This window comes from Strix uralensis, chromosome 17, assembly GCF_047716275.1.
Source record: "Strix uralensis isolate ZFMK-TIS-50842 chromosome 17, bStrUra1, whole genome shotgun sequence".
Classification (NCBI taxonomy): Eukaryota; Metazoa; Chordata; class Aves; order Strigiformes; family Strigidae; genus Strix; species Strix uralensis.
In genome coordinates this window covers 16983598-16999093 of record NC_133988.1, presented here as the reverse complement: position 1 = coordinate 16999093, position 15496 = coordinate 16983598, and the positions used below count along the sequence as shown (strand labels likewise).

The window sequence follows — 15496 nt, the reverse complement described above, 5'->3', positions numbered from 1 at the left end:
TTTGTCAGCAGAAGGGATGACATTTGTGCTGCCGCTTTCCAGCCTCGCACGCCGTGCCGGTGGCAGCGCGAGGTGATGTCTGTCCTTTCCTTGAGGCTTTCCCTGGGGACACCCCCAGGAATGGCCCATCCCCAGGGCGTCTGGGCTGCTCTCTGGGTGAAGACCCCCGGGACACCCATTGCTCTGGCCAGCAGGTCCCCACCCAGCAGGGGCCCTGCAGCGGTGCCAGCCCCAGGTGCCACAGCAGGACGCTGCAGCCCGCCTGGGTCCCACACAGAGAACCACCGCTGCCCTCGGCAGCCACCCCCCGCCCAACCCTCTGCTCATCACGGCCCCTCCTGCTCTAATGTAATTCGTGGTCATATTGATCCAGATACAGCTTAATTTCCAACTCAACCAAGCAGGGCTGCGGCAGGGGCTTTTTTTCAGGCTCTACCTTGCTCTCCAGCTTCTCTGCAGTCTGCCTGAGCTCGCTGCACGCCTGCTCAGATTTTTCCAGCTTCTTTCTTAGCACCACCAGCTCCTCCTAGGGAAGATTGCAAAAAAATCACACGTGGAGAGCTCCAGCATCCTCAATTTATGAAAATCTTGTTTTCTGTTCAAAATAAGCAGGAGAGACATAGCTGTCTTATTAATAAAATTTACCAGGCAACTTTGAAGGCTGCTCACTGCAAATTGCCAGGACTACAGCTCCTGACATGAATTTCATCGGGGGGACTGTCAGCTTTGGTGTGCGTACAGAGCACATTTTATGAGAAAAGAAGCAAACCTCAAAAGCCTGGGATGAACAGACAAACATCTGAATTTTGCTCATGGAGCGTTCCCGGGGCCCTGGCAGGCTATCACAGAGCCATGGCAAAGGCACGTTGTTTTCTGTGATTCTTTTTCAGGCAGCCTGACTGTAACAGCAGAAAGAGCTGCTTGGTGCAGCCTTGTCCTGCTTTGATGTCCAACAGTGAGCAGAAGCAGAACGTGCAGAGTTGTGATAAAAGCAGAGGTTAACGGGTGATGGGCCTGATGGATCCCAGGTGGGTTTGGAGAGAGAAACAGAGGCTTGGGCAGCTTTTGTTTCATCTGAGCCAGCCTGAAAACATCTTGTTAAAACCTCACTAAGGCAAGAGGAGGAGCAGGATGCCAAGGAAGACGGACTAAGAATTTAGCACGGTGCAGAGGGGCGAAAGGTGCCTTTCCCGGGTCAGCAAGTGCCCGTTAATGTCTCCCGTCACCAGTGGCAGCACAGCTGGAAGCCAGCACAGCTCTGGTGATGGTACAGAGCAGAGTCCCCTGTGTCAAGGATGAGTTTGACTGCTCATCATCCCTCATCCCACAGACTGATGTGGGGTACCCACCCCCAAGGGGCTCAGCTCAGTGGACCCAGCCCTGGCAAACTCACAGGGGGTGCGGGGAGGGCAGCCATGGCCCTGGGATGGGGCTTCAGCTGCGGGACATGGTGCGTTTAGTACTGTCCCTCTAAGGAAGAAAGAGTTACTTCTCCCTCCACAACTCTGCAAAACACATTACTGGGGGCAAAAAATGCAGTGCTAAGAACAGATGATGACTTCTGGATGGTCAGAAAAACATCTCTGCCCTGGCAGAAGTGACTTCTAATTTGAGTGATGCACCAGGCAGATCCCCTAAAGCATCCCACCCCACCCCACCCCACCCCACCCCATCCCGTCCCGTCACTTAGTGCCTACTTCTTTTGCACGGAGCTGCTCCTCTGCGAGGTTAACACTGAGCAGAGGCCGCACGCGGCTCAGCAGCTGCCACCAGGGCCAGTGCCTGACTGCCTGGAAGACCACCAGGTTCTTCTGGATGCAGCGGACAGCAAGACGCTGGATCTGCGGGCAGACACGGCAGGAAGTGCCCCTCGCCCAGCCACAACTGAGCCCGCCAGGAAGGACCAGGCTGGGGCACCGGGCAGGAGAGTGATGAGGTGGTGGAGGAGCTCTGCAGTGCAGGGGATGGCAGCGTGGCATCTCACGGCTGCCCACGGGGCAGGGCAGAGTGGGTAGCCTTCAAAGGAGCAGCCTGCTCTGCTCAAAAAAGCTGTAATTTGGGTGCTCTGGGCTGTATCACAGCAGCACCGACCCTCTGCTGCGGTGGGCACAGGGCAGCCACGACTCGCGGGATGGATACCTTCAGCCTCTTGAACTTCTGCCGGCTGAGGAAGCCCCTGCAAGCAGCCTGGAGCAGGATCATCTTCTGGGCTATCAGCTTGTCACGTTGCTTCTCCAGCCTGGAGATGACCCCTGGCTTCAGGAAAACCTGACAACAAGCAACGGAGGTTACACACCCCTGGGACAGGGTCTGAAACCCACCGGTGGCCAGCGGAACATATTTCTGGCTCCCCTGAGACCTTCAGGAGACCAAAGGTCCTTGGACCACTCAGGACCAGAGAGTGAGACCACTGCGCCAGTCCGAAACACCAGTCTGGGAGGGGGGTCCAGCCCTACCTGGCCAAACCCACAACGCGCCTGCCTGTCCCGTGCTGTGAAGGCACCCAAGGTGGCCCCGACCTCCCTGGGGACACTCATGGGACAGCAAGAGCGAGCTGTGTCCTGGCTCCATCCTGTCCCCAAGCCCAGCAGCAGGATGGCTGCATGTGCCGGAGAGCTCCATCCACCCACCCCTCCACCTCCTGCTCCTGGGCATTGCTGAAACGGGGCTACCCAGGTCCCACTGACTCCCCAGGAAAGGGGCTGCTGGTTGCCCTTCGGGGTCCGGCCCTCGCACTGGGCACACCGGGCATTTGCTCTCTGTCCCCGACTCCTCTCACTCCTTTTTGACACAGGCATGAGCCATCAGAAGAAGCTGCGAGTCCTTGAAAGTCTTTCCTTGGGCCACTGCCCATTTCCCACCCACCGCAAGAACAGGAATGCTGGCAATGGCATTTCTGACAGCGTACACACACATGCACACAGATAACAGCAAAGATGCCAGTTTACAACAGGAAAAACAAAATTAACCACATCATTTTCTTTAACTGAACTTGTCAGAAACACCTCATAAATGATACAGATTTGCTGATGCCATCAAATTTAGCCTGGTATCGATCTCTCAGAGTGTAAGATCTCTCTCGGTCATTGCCTGGCGCAGCTCTTGGGATATGGGACCAATCGCTCCTGACTGTTGTGCACCATTTGCATAATACAGCTTTAATAAAAACTGAATTACACTTGTGAAGCCGGTGGCATACTTAAAGAGCTGCATTTTAAAGATGCCAAATTGAATCAAAGAACAATTCCAAGGAAACTCACTTTCTTGAGATAATGCTATGATTGCTCCACCACCTATTTGATTGTCTCATTAATGTCTGTATTAACTTCACAAGCCAGCGAGTTTTAGAAGCTAGTACAAAATCAATGCTCAAAGCGATGGCAAAACTAACTCCTCTATAACAAGATGTGACTGGAGCTGCTATCGCGCTATTGATTAAGTACAAGGGTTTCATAAAAGAGATAATTGCAAACTGCACTGTGCAGGATAAAAGAAAGTTATTTTGTTCCACAGAACCGTTTCATGAATTCTTTCTTTATAGACTCCGAGAGCTGAAGGCAAACACCCATGCAAAATTAATTTTTCTTTCAGATTATCGCATTTAAGTTCAAATGTTGTTGCTGCAACAACTCTTGCACCTGCAGCTGCCCGGCTCAACAGCCTTAACCCCAGCCCACCAAAACCACGAGCTGCCCAAGCCCCATCGACTCCCATGAGACATCAAAGGTAATTAGGAACTTAAATGCCATGAGGGCTGGACTCTGATAATTAGGTACACAGTTTACCCAGGGTAACGCTTTCAAACGTGAGTTAGGAGCATTCCGCTTTGATTTTTGGCAAGGCTTGGTTTCCCAGCCCAGCTGGGCACCGTGGGAGCTGCAGAGGAGAGGCTTTCTCTCCAGTTTGGGGAGCTTTGGGCAGCTGGGAGCGCCTGGCCCGGGGCTAGCTGTGCCCAAACGCACCAAGAGCAACGGGGAGGCAGAGACCAGAGCCGCTGTACCTGGCTGCGTCCTATGGCCACGCTCTTCTTCTCCAGATCCAGCGCCTGGAAGAGCTCCTCTATAGCCTGCGGAGAAGGAGCACATCAGGGAATTGCTCAGAAAACATTTACACCCTGACATGAGCCTGCGGAAATGGGGCACAGAGACCCCCAGTCCTTACGGGCACCCAGTAAGGGTGCATCCAGCTGTGGTCTTGTTTCCTCCTCCCCACGTGAAAGCGCACCCGCCCAGTCCTAGAGCAGCCTCTGAAACAGCTGCCCCAGCCCCGAGTCCTGGTGCAAGAAGGACTTTCTGCTCCGGAGGCTTTGGGCAGGATGGGGATCTGCAGCCACATGCAGAATTTTCCTCCTTTTGCTGCCATCCCTGGTCTGGAAGGACCCCGATACACCCTGACAGAAGGAGGCTATTCAGGGGAAGGTGAGAGCCCATCCTGGCACTGTCCAGCCAGGGTCCACCTTAAGACCCTGTGCAACTGCGAGCCCTCGGTGCTCCCCTCCTGCCTGCTCACCAGCAGCTCAGCCCGTGGAGCTGAAAGCACAGGGGGAAGCACCAAGTTCCCCCCGAGCCCACCAGTACAGAGCTGAGCCCCCGCGGGGAGGCAAGCAGATTAGTCCCAAGCCATAAGAGAAGCCTGAACTCAATTACTCTGAGCTTTGGACCGACATGGGAAGGTAACAGCCAGCAATACCACGCATCTCCCCAGGGCAGCAAACACTCTCTGGATGAAGGGATGATTCGAAAACCCCAGAGCTACAGAAATTGTAACAAAAATCCTGCACTAATACTTTGCGCTGAACAACATCCTCCAGCAGCCTCACACATCTCCTCCACGAAGGACAAACCCACGTCAGAAATATTTTGCCACGGCCCCAGGAGCACCCAGCTGCAGGCCTAAGCCCTCGCCAGCAGCCATGCAGGCACCGGGGCGAGGGGGGACGGAGCCCGGGGGTACGGACCACCACAGTGCATGAAACCACGCGCAGGGCTCTGGGGGATGAGCCCGTCCCACGCGCAACAGCGGGGTCGGTCGCCTCTGCGCTGGCACGCTCGCGACAGGACAAGTTGTGCTCCAGCGGCCGGGTTAATGCAGCTTACTGGGAAGAAGTCTCCCGCTAAAAAAAACATGTGGAAACAAGCTCCAGGGAGGATGGGATTTTTCAAATCCCCTGCTTACACGCTGCTGACGAGGCACCCTCTGCCTCCTTACAGCATTTAATAACAATATTGACCTTTTCTGACTGTGAAACTTGTCTTATTAAATCCCGAGGTCTTAACTGAATTTGCACACGCTGGCTGGCAGTTTGCACAACAGAGCACGTGCCCATGTTTAATTCATCCCCTCTCAGCTCTTCCTGGCTCTCAGTGCTTCTCCGCTTGCTCACAGTCTGGTCCAGGGGCAGTTCTCCCCAGTTTTTGCTACAAATTTATTACGAAACAAATAAAACTGACAAATCTCTGCCTTTGTTCCTCAGCTCCTTGGGCTTTCAGGCTTCGTGGGAGGAGGTGAGGAGCCACCCTGGGCTGCTGCAGGTGATGCCCGGTCCCCAGGAACCTCCATGGTCCCTGCTCCCTTGGCAATGCTGCCTGGCTTGTCCTCAGCCAGCCGGTTTTTGGGGGAGCCAGGACAAGGGACAGGGTGCTGCCACGCTGAGACAGAGCAATGCCACCTGCACGTGCCCCCAGCCCTTCAGTTTGTGCCCTGTCCTGCAAAACCAGACCTACCAGGCACGCAGCCAGAGCGCTGGAGGACCAAGGCACAGCCCGCAGTGAGCAAGATTTTCAAAGCCACTTTTTCTTGAGTATTAAAAAGAAGCAATAACAGGCTTCGTTTCCAGGCTGATTTCCTCAAGTCCTCTCCATGGTGCAATAACATTGGCAAATGCGGCCCACGCCGGGTGTGTTTACTGCCTTTGCAAAAACTGTCCTTGGGGGGAGAAACTCCGGGACGAAGAGCTGAGCTGGGCTGCTCAGCCAGGCTGCTGGAGGAGCCACGTCCCTCCGTGCTCGGGCACGCGTGGGAAGGGTGAAGAGGAGAGGGAGGCAAAGCCACCCCCTGCACCCACGCAGGACCCCACATCCGGGCCATGGCCATTGTTAGGAGCTGCAGCCGCCCAGAGCCTGGAGCTATGGGCTGAGCCCCAAACCCAGTCACCGTTTCTCAGCAGTGCTGTGGGTGCTGCTGTGCCACCCTGAGCCTTGCTGGACGTGGATTTTCTCCTTCACCCCAGTTCCTGAAGGCAGCCTCGCATTTAAGAAACCCCCCAGGACCTGCACGGACAACCCTGCTGCCAAAGCTCCTCAACATCTGCCCAGATGTGCACTCCCACCCGTGGCGGGAGACGCTGGAGCTCGGCAGCCCACAGACCTGCAGGTTTTGACCCTACAGCAGCCACAGGAATTATATCAGCAGCGCTGATGCCCGAGTGAGGCAGGGACTGGGAAGCAGCTCCTGACACAGGGCTGGGAGATGCTGATCTGACTGGTTTGGAGGGAGGACAGCTGGGTGCAGGCAGGGTACAGGCAGTGCCAGCGCAGGGACTGCTGCAGGGAGCTCCAGGAATTGCTCCTCGTTGCAGAGAAAGCCCTGACTACGCTGGGGAGGACTGGAAGAGCTCCGGCACCGGCAGAGCCCCATGTGCCAGCCCAGCACACACCTTGCTCTCATCCGGCACCTCGTAGGCAGAGGTGTGCTTCTTCATGACGTCCGGAGCCAGGACCTGGAAGCGCCTTCGGAACTGGGTCAGGAGCAGGTGATCCGCATAGCCTGGGGACAGACAGCCATCGCTGGGGGCCACGCCAGCCCAGGGGCACGGGGCGTGCACCGAAACGCTGGGGAGGGAACCAGCGGCAAAGGGTGGCACGGCCTGTGCGCAGCAAAGGGCACTGCAGGTGGTGGGGACCAGGGGAGCCGCCCTTAGCAGAGAGAGATGCGCTTGAGGTGGCCGGACACCATCCCAGCACATTGTGTCATGCAGGGGATGCCCCTGGACCTCCCGCACGGTCCCTCTCCCCCCGGCATGGACTGGGACCGCGGGTGGTGCAGGTCTAGCCCGATGCGCAGAGCTCCAAGGGGAGCACAGGGGAACCTCCCTGGAGCTGCAGCCACTGTGCTCAGGTTGCAGCACTGCAGGAAGGAGAGGGGGTGGGAACCCCTGGCAAAAAGCATCAATAAAAACTCGGGGGCTTTTTGAAGTGGGGCTGGCAAGAGGCAGATGCCGAGCGAAACGTGGGAGGGCTGAGCCGCCGGCGCGGCACACGGCAGTGGTGGAGGGCCACGACGTACCAATGCGGTGAAGGCGCAGGGCGTCCAGGAGCTGGGTCCCCTCCAGCTGGGCTCTCAGGGTTGGCACATCCAGCTGCGGGGCTACGTCGGGCGGTGCAGGGGGCCGAGGGGCCCCGGAGGGTTGGGGCGTCCCCGGGAGGAGGCAGTGGATGAAATGCAGCTGGGAGCGTCGGAGAAGGTTCATGAGCGCGTCCTGCCAGGCAAGGAAAGGTCAGTGGGGTGGGAGGGGGACAAAGAGACAGTGTGTGGTGGTGGTGGGAAATGCTCCCTGTGCACACCCCGCCAGGTGTCTGGGCAGGTAAAGGAGCCTCCTCAGAGCTCAAGTGCATGTTAGGAACAACAGCTTCGGTCAGAGAGGTGAGCCTGAGGGGCAGGTCACAGATGCCGAGTGGGACCCTTCCTCCTAATGTCCCATGTTTTCGGTTGATGGGCTACAAAAAGTTACCAGGGTTGAGGGTTGCTGGGTGGGGTGAGCCCGGGACAGCCTGGACCACAATGTGGGTTGGCCGGGGAGTCTACAGAGACTGAGCCTTGTCTCCTCAACAGAGTTTAGGCACCTAATTATGGTCAAAATCAGCAGGAGCTTGGCACGTGCCCAGCACGGAGGGCTAGTCCACTCGTCTGAGTGCTTAAGAGGATTAAGTGGCGGCACAGCAAGGTGCGTGTGTAATCTGGTTTACGATTTGTTTGCCTGGGACACTTTCCCTGAGCCACAGCGGTGCTGGGGAGGCCTGTGGCCACCCATGGCCAGAGCAGCATCCTGGGCCAAGAGCCCTGCGGGACACAGAGCCTCAACAGAGCCCCACGAAGCAGGAGGTACCTGCCGGGGGGGTGTGGGGTCCCCGCTAAGGGGGATACACCCCACTAAACAGGACACCCACTGCTGCCAACACCATGCCGGTCCCAGTGCCCACACTCACCACCTGCAGTTTGAGCTGAGCACACACCGACTTCTTCACGGCTGCCAAGCTGCTGGCGAAGGTCTTCCTCACGCAGGCGTTGCGGTGCAGGGCCGCCTGGGAGCGTCCCTCCAGCCCCGCCACGGCGCGGCAGGCCAGCGGCGCCCCCGAGCGCGGCAGCACCAGCTCCTTCACGGCGTCTCTGTTGGGGCAAGCAATGAGACGGGGCGGTGGAGCCACAGCGATGGGGAATGTCCCAGCCCCTTCAATAGGGATGCAATGCTCAGCACCCCAAACTCAGCATCGGTGCTCTGCGGAGCGGAGAGGGGTGCCAGGTCACCCCCCACCCCCTCTGTTCTTCTCTAGTTTGGGCACCGAGCTGTTCACCGCTGTTAAAACTTTCCTGAATGGAAGTCCAAAACAAAATGAGCTGGGAGTGTTTAAGCAGAAACTTAAAATCATCCCGTGTGTGGAGACGTCTGCAGCAGCTCAATCACATTTCCATTCTGATTTAGTTTACAAGGTTCCTTGAAGCAGTGGGGAAAACCTGCCCTTGGTCGGCGATGTCTCGCAGCCCCAAGCCGTGCTGGATGCCCAACCCTGCGGCACTGCGGAGCTGAGGACATCGTGGGATCTCCCCGGTGTCCCCTGGCTCTCCCACTGCACATGTCTACAGGAGGGGACCCCCACTGAAGCGCCAGTGGCACGGATCTGCTGGCGTGCAGAAAGCCGACAGCTCTGATGGAAGCTGTTCGCCGCAGCATTCTTCACCAGCTCGCTCTGCAGCGCTCACTGCGCTCACAACGTGTAGATGTGGCTGTCAGTCAGCCCGGGGGCTTGACGGCCATAAGTCAAACCACTTGACATCTGCTCTCCCCACCTTAACTTATCTCTCTCAGGATTCCCCAAAAGCCGGGTTGAAAGCTGTGGGGTTTTCTGGCTTGCTTGCAGTTTTTCCCTGGCCAGAGCCGGACTCCAGCAGCACAAGGCTGGTGTTGGCAGGCGCCTCGGGCTGCGCCGCAGACTGGATCCGCTCGAGATCCCGTCCCCTCCTTGCCTGCCCGAGGCCAGATCAGCTCCATCCCCTGGGCTGTGCGTCAGGCAGGAGGTGGGGGGGCAGGCAGGGACCCCTCACAGCCAGCACCAAGGGCACTGCCCAGGCCACGGGTGCTCTCCTCTTGTCGGGATGCCCCACACAACCCTCTGCCTTCCCCACCACGGTGCTGTGGTGGGTTTGCAACCTCCAGCCGCAGCTGGAGCAACTCAGCCGACGGCAGGGTCATCCCCAACCCACTCCCCTGGGCACGGCGATGAGCGCCAGTGCTGCGGCACCTCCCTCGTACTTACACCTTGGACCGCTGCAGCACCTGGATGGCGTTTTGTGCCGAGAGGTTGAGCTTGGCTTTGCTGACCCAGCCCGTGAGGTCGTAGCGCACGGGGTCCGTGCCCAGCTGGTGGGAGATCTCGAAGTGCAGCGCCTGCTCGCACCTGCGCATACAGCCGTCCCCTGCGATGGCACCCCAGAGTCACTCCGGAAGAAAAGCCCAGGGAGATATTTAATTTGCCACATGGTTTCTTAAATTTCCAGTGCCAAAGGACAGGCAGCTGAGCTGACCCCGACTTACCCTCCTGCTTGAGTCCCTTGGTGGCGAAGTAGGAGCAGAGGCGGTCGAAGGCAGTGCTGTCCCCGGCGCCTGGGATCAGCACCTCCTCGTCCAGGATCCACAGCAGCCCCCTGCGATCAGTGCCCGGGCTGCCGGGCAGCGCCTGCGGCTGCCAAAGGGACACGGCCCTTGGTGACGGGGAAGGGGCAGAAGGGCCGCAGGGAGCTGGCTCCGGCCACAGCCATGCCACCCTGCTCCCCAGCACCTCTGCCCACCCGTGTCCTCTGCCCCACACCGGGGCCAGGAGACCCTCCTGGTCTGATCCAGCTCTGGACATTGCCCTCAAGACCTTGCCCAGGAAGGGTGCTTGTATTTTATAAAAACAAAATGGTCTTGGTTGATGCTGTGCCCTCCCCTGCAACAGCCCAGCTCCTCTGTGCAAAACACACTGCGAGGTCCCACTCTGCCTCGGAAATCCTCACTCCTCTGAGCAGGAGGATGCTTCAAGCACAGCCAGAGCAACCAACTCCCACTGTGGCCACGGGGACAGGTTACCTGTGAGGAGCTCAGGTCGATGACGGACAGCGTGGCCAGGGGAGAGCGCTCTGGAAGATCAAAAGATACCTCAACATTTTCCTGGAAAACATTATTTAAAAGTTTGCTTCAGTCATGGCCTGGCGTGTGAGAACCAAGAGGAGATATGTTTGCATGGAGGAGGAGGAAGACGGTGGGGGTCCTGCTCCCGCTTGGCTTTGGGGGGATCCGAGGCCGGGGGAGCGGAGCAGCCACCAGAGACACGGCCGGTATGACACGGAGGCACGGCCGCATCCTGCCCGCGGGCAGGGCTGCCGGGACCCCCCCGCCCAACGGGCTTCTGCAGCACTTTGTGGATGCCAGACAAGCTGCATAAATCATGGCTATGATAATAACTGAAGACTTAATAAGAAATCACCAAGAAAACAATCAGTTGTTGAATTTGCAGCTCGCAGGCATTGTTTCCCTTTCTGAACCGAGGGCTGCAGGAGGGGAGGGGTAAGCACGGCTCCCTCGTGCTCACGTGTGAAGCAGGGATGCTCAGCGAGAGCCGCAGCGTTAATGTCTCTAAATGTAACATGGTGAGATTTGGCTCAGGGATTCAGGTTTGCAGCCTGAGTGTGCAGGTGGAGCAGAAAGCAGCAGCAGGGCCCTGAGTTTCTTCCTACCAAGGGCACATGGCACCATCACCCCCATGTGTGACCCAGCTCTGGGACTAAATGGGTCACCGGGGCTCGGGCTCAGCGCCGCAGTCCCGTGGCTGACAGAGAAATGTCTTGCACCAGGGCAGCTGCCCTTAGCCAGCAGCAAAGCCAGGGCAAAGCTGAGCCCACTGCGTTTCAAGCTCGACCAGTAACTACGGATTCATCACTAGTGAGGAGCACGCAGATACTCACTAGGTGCAAGCGATGTGTGAATACTAGGCCATGGGAATTCAACTCTTTTCCCAGGGCTAGAAGTATTAAAGTAACTTCTGCAAGCCTAATAAGTTCATCTCTGCTTGTAGATTTTTCAGCAGCTTGTTTCTGCAATAATTTATCATTTTCCTTTCTATTCTCTATTATTCATCACCTAAGGAAAATCTCAGCTGCACCAACAAAAGAGCACAAAGCCTCTTGAGCTGGAACAAGCATGCCCAGGGAGATGCCAAGACAGCCTGGCATCTGTGGCACGTCCGAAATACCCGAGGGGATCCGTGACTGGGGCAGCGGGGGGAAGAGAGTCCCAGCTCAAGGCCATGGCTCTGTACAGACCCCTCGTCTTTGCAACAACCCCTCATTACAACTCCTGAGTGTGTCATTCAGTCACACCATGGCGGGGCACAGGGACCCGCTGGGTCAAAGGCAGCCCCGTGTCCCCAGATGCTGGGATGCTGCTCCCAGCCCTCGCTCCTCACCTCTCTGTACCTCTCCATTTCCAAAACAAAGGTTTTCTCGTAGAAGAGAGCCTGCAGCCGCTCGTGCACATAGTTGTGGCAAAGCTCCTCGAAAGTCGCTGCTCGCTCGCCCCGCTGGTGCCGCGGGTTGTGGAAGCCGGGAGTGTCCACCACTGCGATGGAGGCCATGGAGAGGTGCTGGGAGGAGAAAGACCTGGGGAAAGAGCCGCACACACCACCGGGTTGTACCCACAGACCTCAGCTCTCCCTTCAGAGGTGACACTCCCTCCTCCCCCCAACGTGCACGTCCCTGGGTGGGCACCACCCCTCTCCCAGTGTCTCCTGTCAGGGAGCACCTGCACCTCCTACCATGGTTCCTTCACTTGTCCCTTTGCTTCACCCACCTCTTCTCTCATCTACTCAAGCCGAGCATCTCCTCCTGGCCTGGATGGAGACACACAGCATGGACTGCTCCTGACCTGGCCTAACAACCTCTTAACTGTGGGGTGGGCTGAGATGCCGCCCTTCCCAGGGTTGGCCCCATCCTGGCACTCTCGGTATTTAAAATACTACATCTTCATCCAAATGTATTAAGTTTGATGGACCAGTTGATTTGAAAAGCAGCTAAACTGGCACTTGATGCCAACACTGAGGACAACGGGAGTGTCCAAAGTCCCCGCTGCCGTGCTGTGCCATTTCTACAGGGAAAGCTGCTGATGTTCAGCTCCGAGGAAATCTCTAACAGGAACCGCAGCCCATAACACACGTGGTCTGAGAAGCAGAGATCAAAGGGCTTCTTGGGAGAAACAGAGAGGTTTACTCCTTCAAATGTTGCTTGCAGCCATTTCCAGTGTTTCAGATAAAGACAGCAGGGGAGTCTGACCACGGGAAACCTCGGGGATTGTTTTTAATGTGCATTTCTGAAACAGCCCATGGTGTTGTGCTGCTTCGCCGGCTGCGGTGCTGCCCCTTCCCTGCGGGGCAGCCCACCGCTGCTCTGGCAAGATGCAAGGAGATGCATTTCTCCTCGATAACGAGGCACCGAGGATGCCAGCCCCTTGATGAAAGCACAGGGCTGAATGAAGAAACAAAAGTATATTTATGAATTGCTTGCGGAATTTCCTAGCAGCACCCTCCTGCAGCCGGAGTTGAAAAGATTCACGTTCACCATCAACTCGCTGAGGAAACAGCATTTTCATGGCTGCGCTGAAACCTGCCTCGTCACCTGGATCATCGTTGCAATGGTTTAATAGGCTTTGGTGGGCTGGTGTGGAAAATAAAACCAGGCAAAACAAAGCTCCCTTTAAAGGGAAGAGGGGACCCAAGACACATCCCCAGTTAATGCTATTATTCAAGAGAATCAGCATCATTTTGCTCTCTGTCAGCCCTTTGAGTACCATCAGCAATTTCCCTTTGGAGTGTGGTTGCTAGGAATTACAATAAAAATATTCTGCAGGTTAAATAACTGCAGGTTAAAATAAACCTGCAGCAACAACAGAGAGTATTTTGGGCACCAGCTTTTATGTGGATGCTGACTTCAACAAACTGAGCTGCGCATCAGAACTGAGAAAATGGAACGGTTGCTGGTGTGATCCTTACCCCAGTGTTAAATTATTCCATTTACCCCAGTAGCTCATTTTGGATTTACGCCACGTGAAGAAAGAGATACACAGGCCACAGAGGACGTCCGTCACGCCCTGGATCTCCAGATGGAAATAAGCAGAGTGAGGACAAGCCCCTGGGGAGACACAGCCTCCCAGGGCGCCTCGGCAGCTGCTCTGGTGCTGGACCCTCTCACTTGACACCTCGATCCTCTCCTGTGACCAAGCTTTTACCACGAAGCGACTCCCACCATGCATCTGCAGGGCTCGCTGTGGAATTCCCTGACCGGTTTATTGCTCTGCCTGTACTGGTAACCTTGATTTCAGCCTGCAAAGTCACATCTATTATTAATAGGAAGCCGCTGCCGGTGCTGGCAGGAGGGGCAGGACACGTGCTGCCCCGTGCAACACTCGATGCACAGAGATTGCTGCTCCGCGGGGCTCTTCACCCCCAGTGCTGGCTCACGTGGGGCTGACAGCCCGCGGAAGGTCCCAAGTGCTGTCATATAACTTTCATTTTCCAGCAGGCAGCAGCTGCCTGTTCCACACGTCTCCCCGGAGAGCCCCCAGCAGAGGTTCCTCTCCCGCAGCCCCAGCAGAAGGAGCCGTCGCCCGCAGACCCCCAGCGTGGCGCCCGGCAGCTCCGTACCTGTTGATCAGTGAGACGACGGCCGCAAAGAGCTCTTCGTAGAGACCCGCAGCCATCCCCTCCACGCACTCCACACCCGTCATCTTCGGCCCTGGCACAGGCAGAGAGAAGAGCGGGCAAAGACACATCATTTATTTCCAGCCGAGTTGAGCCCGGCCGGAGTCAGGCCGGTGGCAGGGCATCCCCTGGCTCGCTGGGCAGGATAACCCGCACGCTCCCAGGCTCTGCCTGCCAAGCACAGCATCCTCCTGCCTGACGTGGATTTAAGAAATAAAACTATTGCCATGTTAAAGCCCAGTTCTGCAAGTTCTTGCCATGCTAAAGGCCAGTTCTGCAAGTTCTTGCTTTTATCAGAACAACTTGCAGGGGCCTGGCTGTAATTCTGCTGCCAAGGATGAGTCGGGTGTGGAAAGGCTAAGCTTAAAGCTGGGTGATATCTCACCCTGCCCCGCCCCGTGCATGCTGGATCTGCCTCCGTGAATCCAATCTGAACATTAATTTGAGGTTTCCAGAGGCTCAGCAGCACTTTGTCCAGCTGGAGCACACCCCCCCCGCCATGCCCAAGTCTCCTCGCAGGACACGGATTCAGCTGTGGGCACGGGGCCAGGGTGCCCACCCTGCTGCCCTCCTGGTTTGGGGGTTTTCCCCCCTTTTCTAGGGAGAGCTCTCACAGCATTTAAGCTGCATCACTTATCTGCCAGGGGCATTATCTGAATTCACCTGATCTTTGTGTGTCCCTAAGGAGTGACAGGCTGAGGGTAGCTCCATGACAGAGCACAGTTGATGACTTAATTAATATGAACAGACTTAAACGGACCCCACTGCCTGGAAAGAAAAGGGCGTATTGCCTCTCCCTGCAGCACACCCTCCATCTTCTCCTCGCGCAGAGCACAGCATCTCCCTGTCACCCATAAACAAAGGAAAAAGGGATGCAGCATCCCGGTACCTGCCGGGGTCTCCTCTGCTGGGGGCAGCCGGGGGCCCCGTGCTGTGACCTGCGCCAGGATCTGCTTCAGGTGGTGTTTGAAGACAGCGGTGGTGAACTCCTCCAGGTCGCAGCCCAGCACTTCTGCAGCGATGCTCGCACGCTCGAATTTCATGAACTGCTTCCTGCCAACTGGGGAGGGGGGCACGAAGGGCTCAGGCAGAGCCAGCCTGAGCGGAGCTGGGCACAGGCTCGGTGCCTCCAGCCAACATCCCTACCCACTCCCACGTGCAACCCCCCCCAAATCAAAATCGGAATAAACTAAAACCAAGAAGGACTGCTGTTTGCAGCGTGGGACAGGGAGGCGGGCAAGGATGCTGTACCAGTGCACCCCAGTTTCCTTCCATCCCCCAGGACTGCCGGACTGGCCCTTCCCTCACATCCCTAAGGGGCAGTTTCAGACCAGGCACTGACTTTCCTGACCCGCTCAGAGCAACCACCCTGCAGACCACAGCCTGGAAATGCCCTTTGGGCAACGAGCTAGCCCGGGCAAAGCAGGCAGGAGCCATGCCGGCGGGCAGTGGGGTGCTCGGCCCCCCAGCAGCGCTGGGATGCTTGGCTGAGA

General features: G+C 57.1%; 1 protein-coding gene across 2 annotated transcripts in view; it reads right to left on the bottom strand.

Annotated features, from left to right (window-relative positions):
- MYO18B (myosin XVIIIB) overlaps positions 1-15496 on the bottom strand; it is a 70640-nt gene that overhangs the window by 39965 nt on the left and 15179 nt on the right. For both annotated transcript variants that reach the window (XM_074887202.1, XM_074887203.1), the window contains exons 13-25: positions 14893-15063; positions 13947-14037; positions 11718-11910; positions 10343-10423; positions 9809-9956; positions 9531-9690; positions 8205-8385; positions 7285-7477; positions 6656-6765; positions 4001-4066; positions 2140-2268; positions 1698-1841; positions 437-526 (exon numbers count right to left, since the gene is read on the bottom strand). In XM_074887202.1, coding sequence (XP_074743303.1) covers positions 437-526; positions 1698-1841; positions 2140-2268; positions 4001-4066; positions 6656-6765; positions 7285-7477; positions 8205-8385; positions 9531-9690; positions 9809-9956; positions 10343-10423; positions 11718-11910; positions 13947-14037; positions 14893-15063 — 1757 coding nt within the window. The remainder of the gene's footprint in view (positions 1-436; positions 527-1697; positions 1842-2139; positions 2269-4000; positions 4067-6655; positions 6766-7284; positions 7478-8204; positions 8386-9530; positions 9691-9808; positions 9957-10342; positions 10424-11717; positions 11911-13946; positions 14038-14892; positions 15064-15496) is intronic.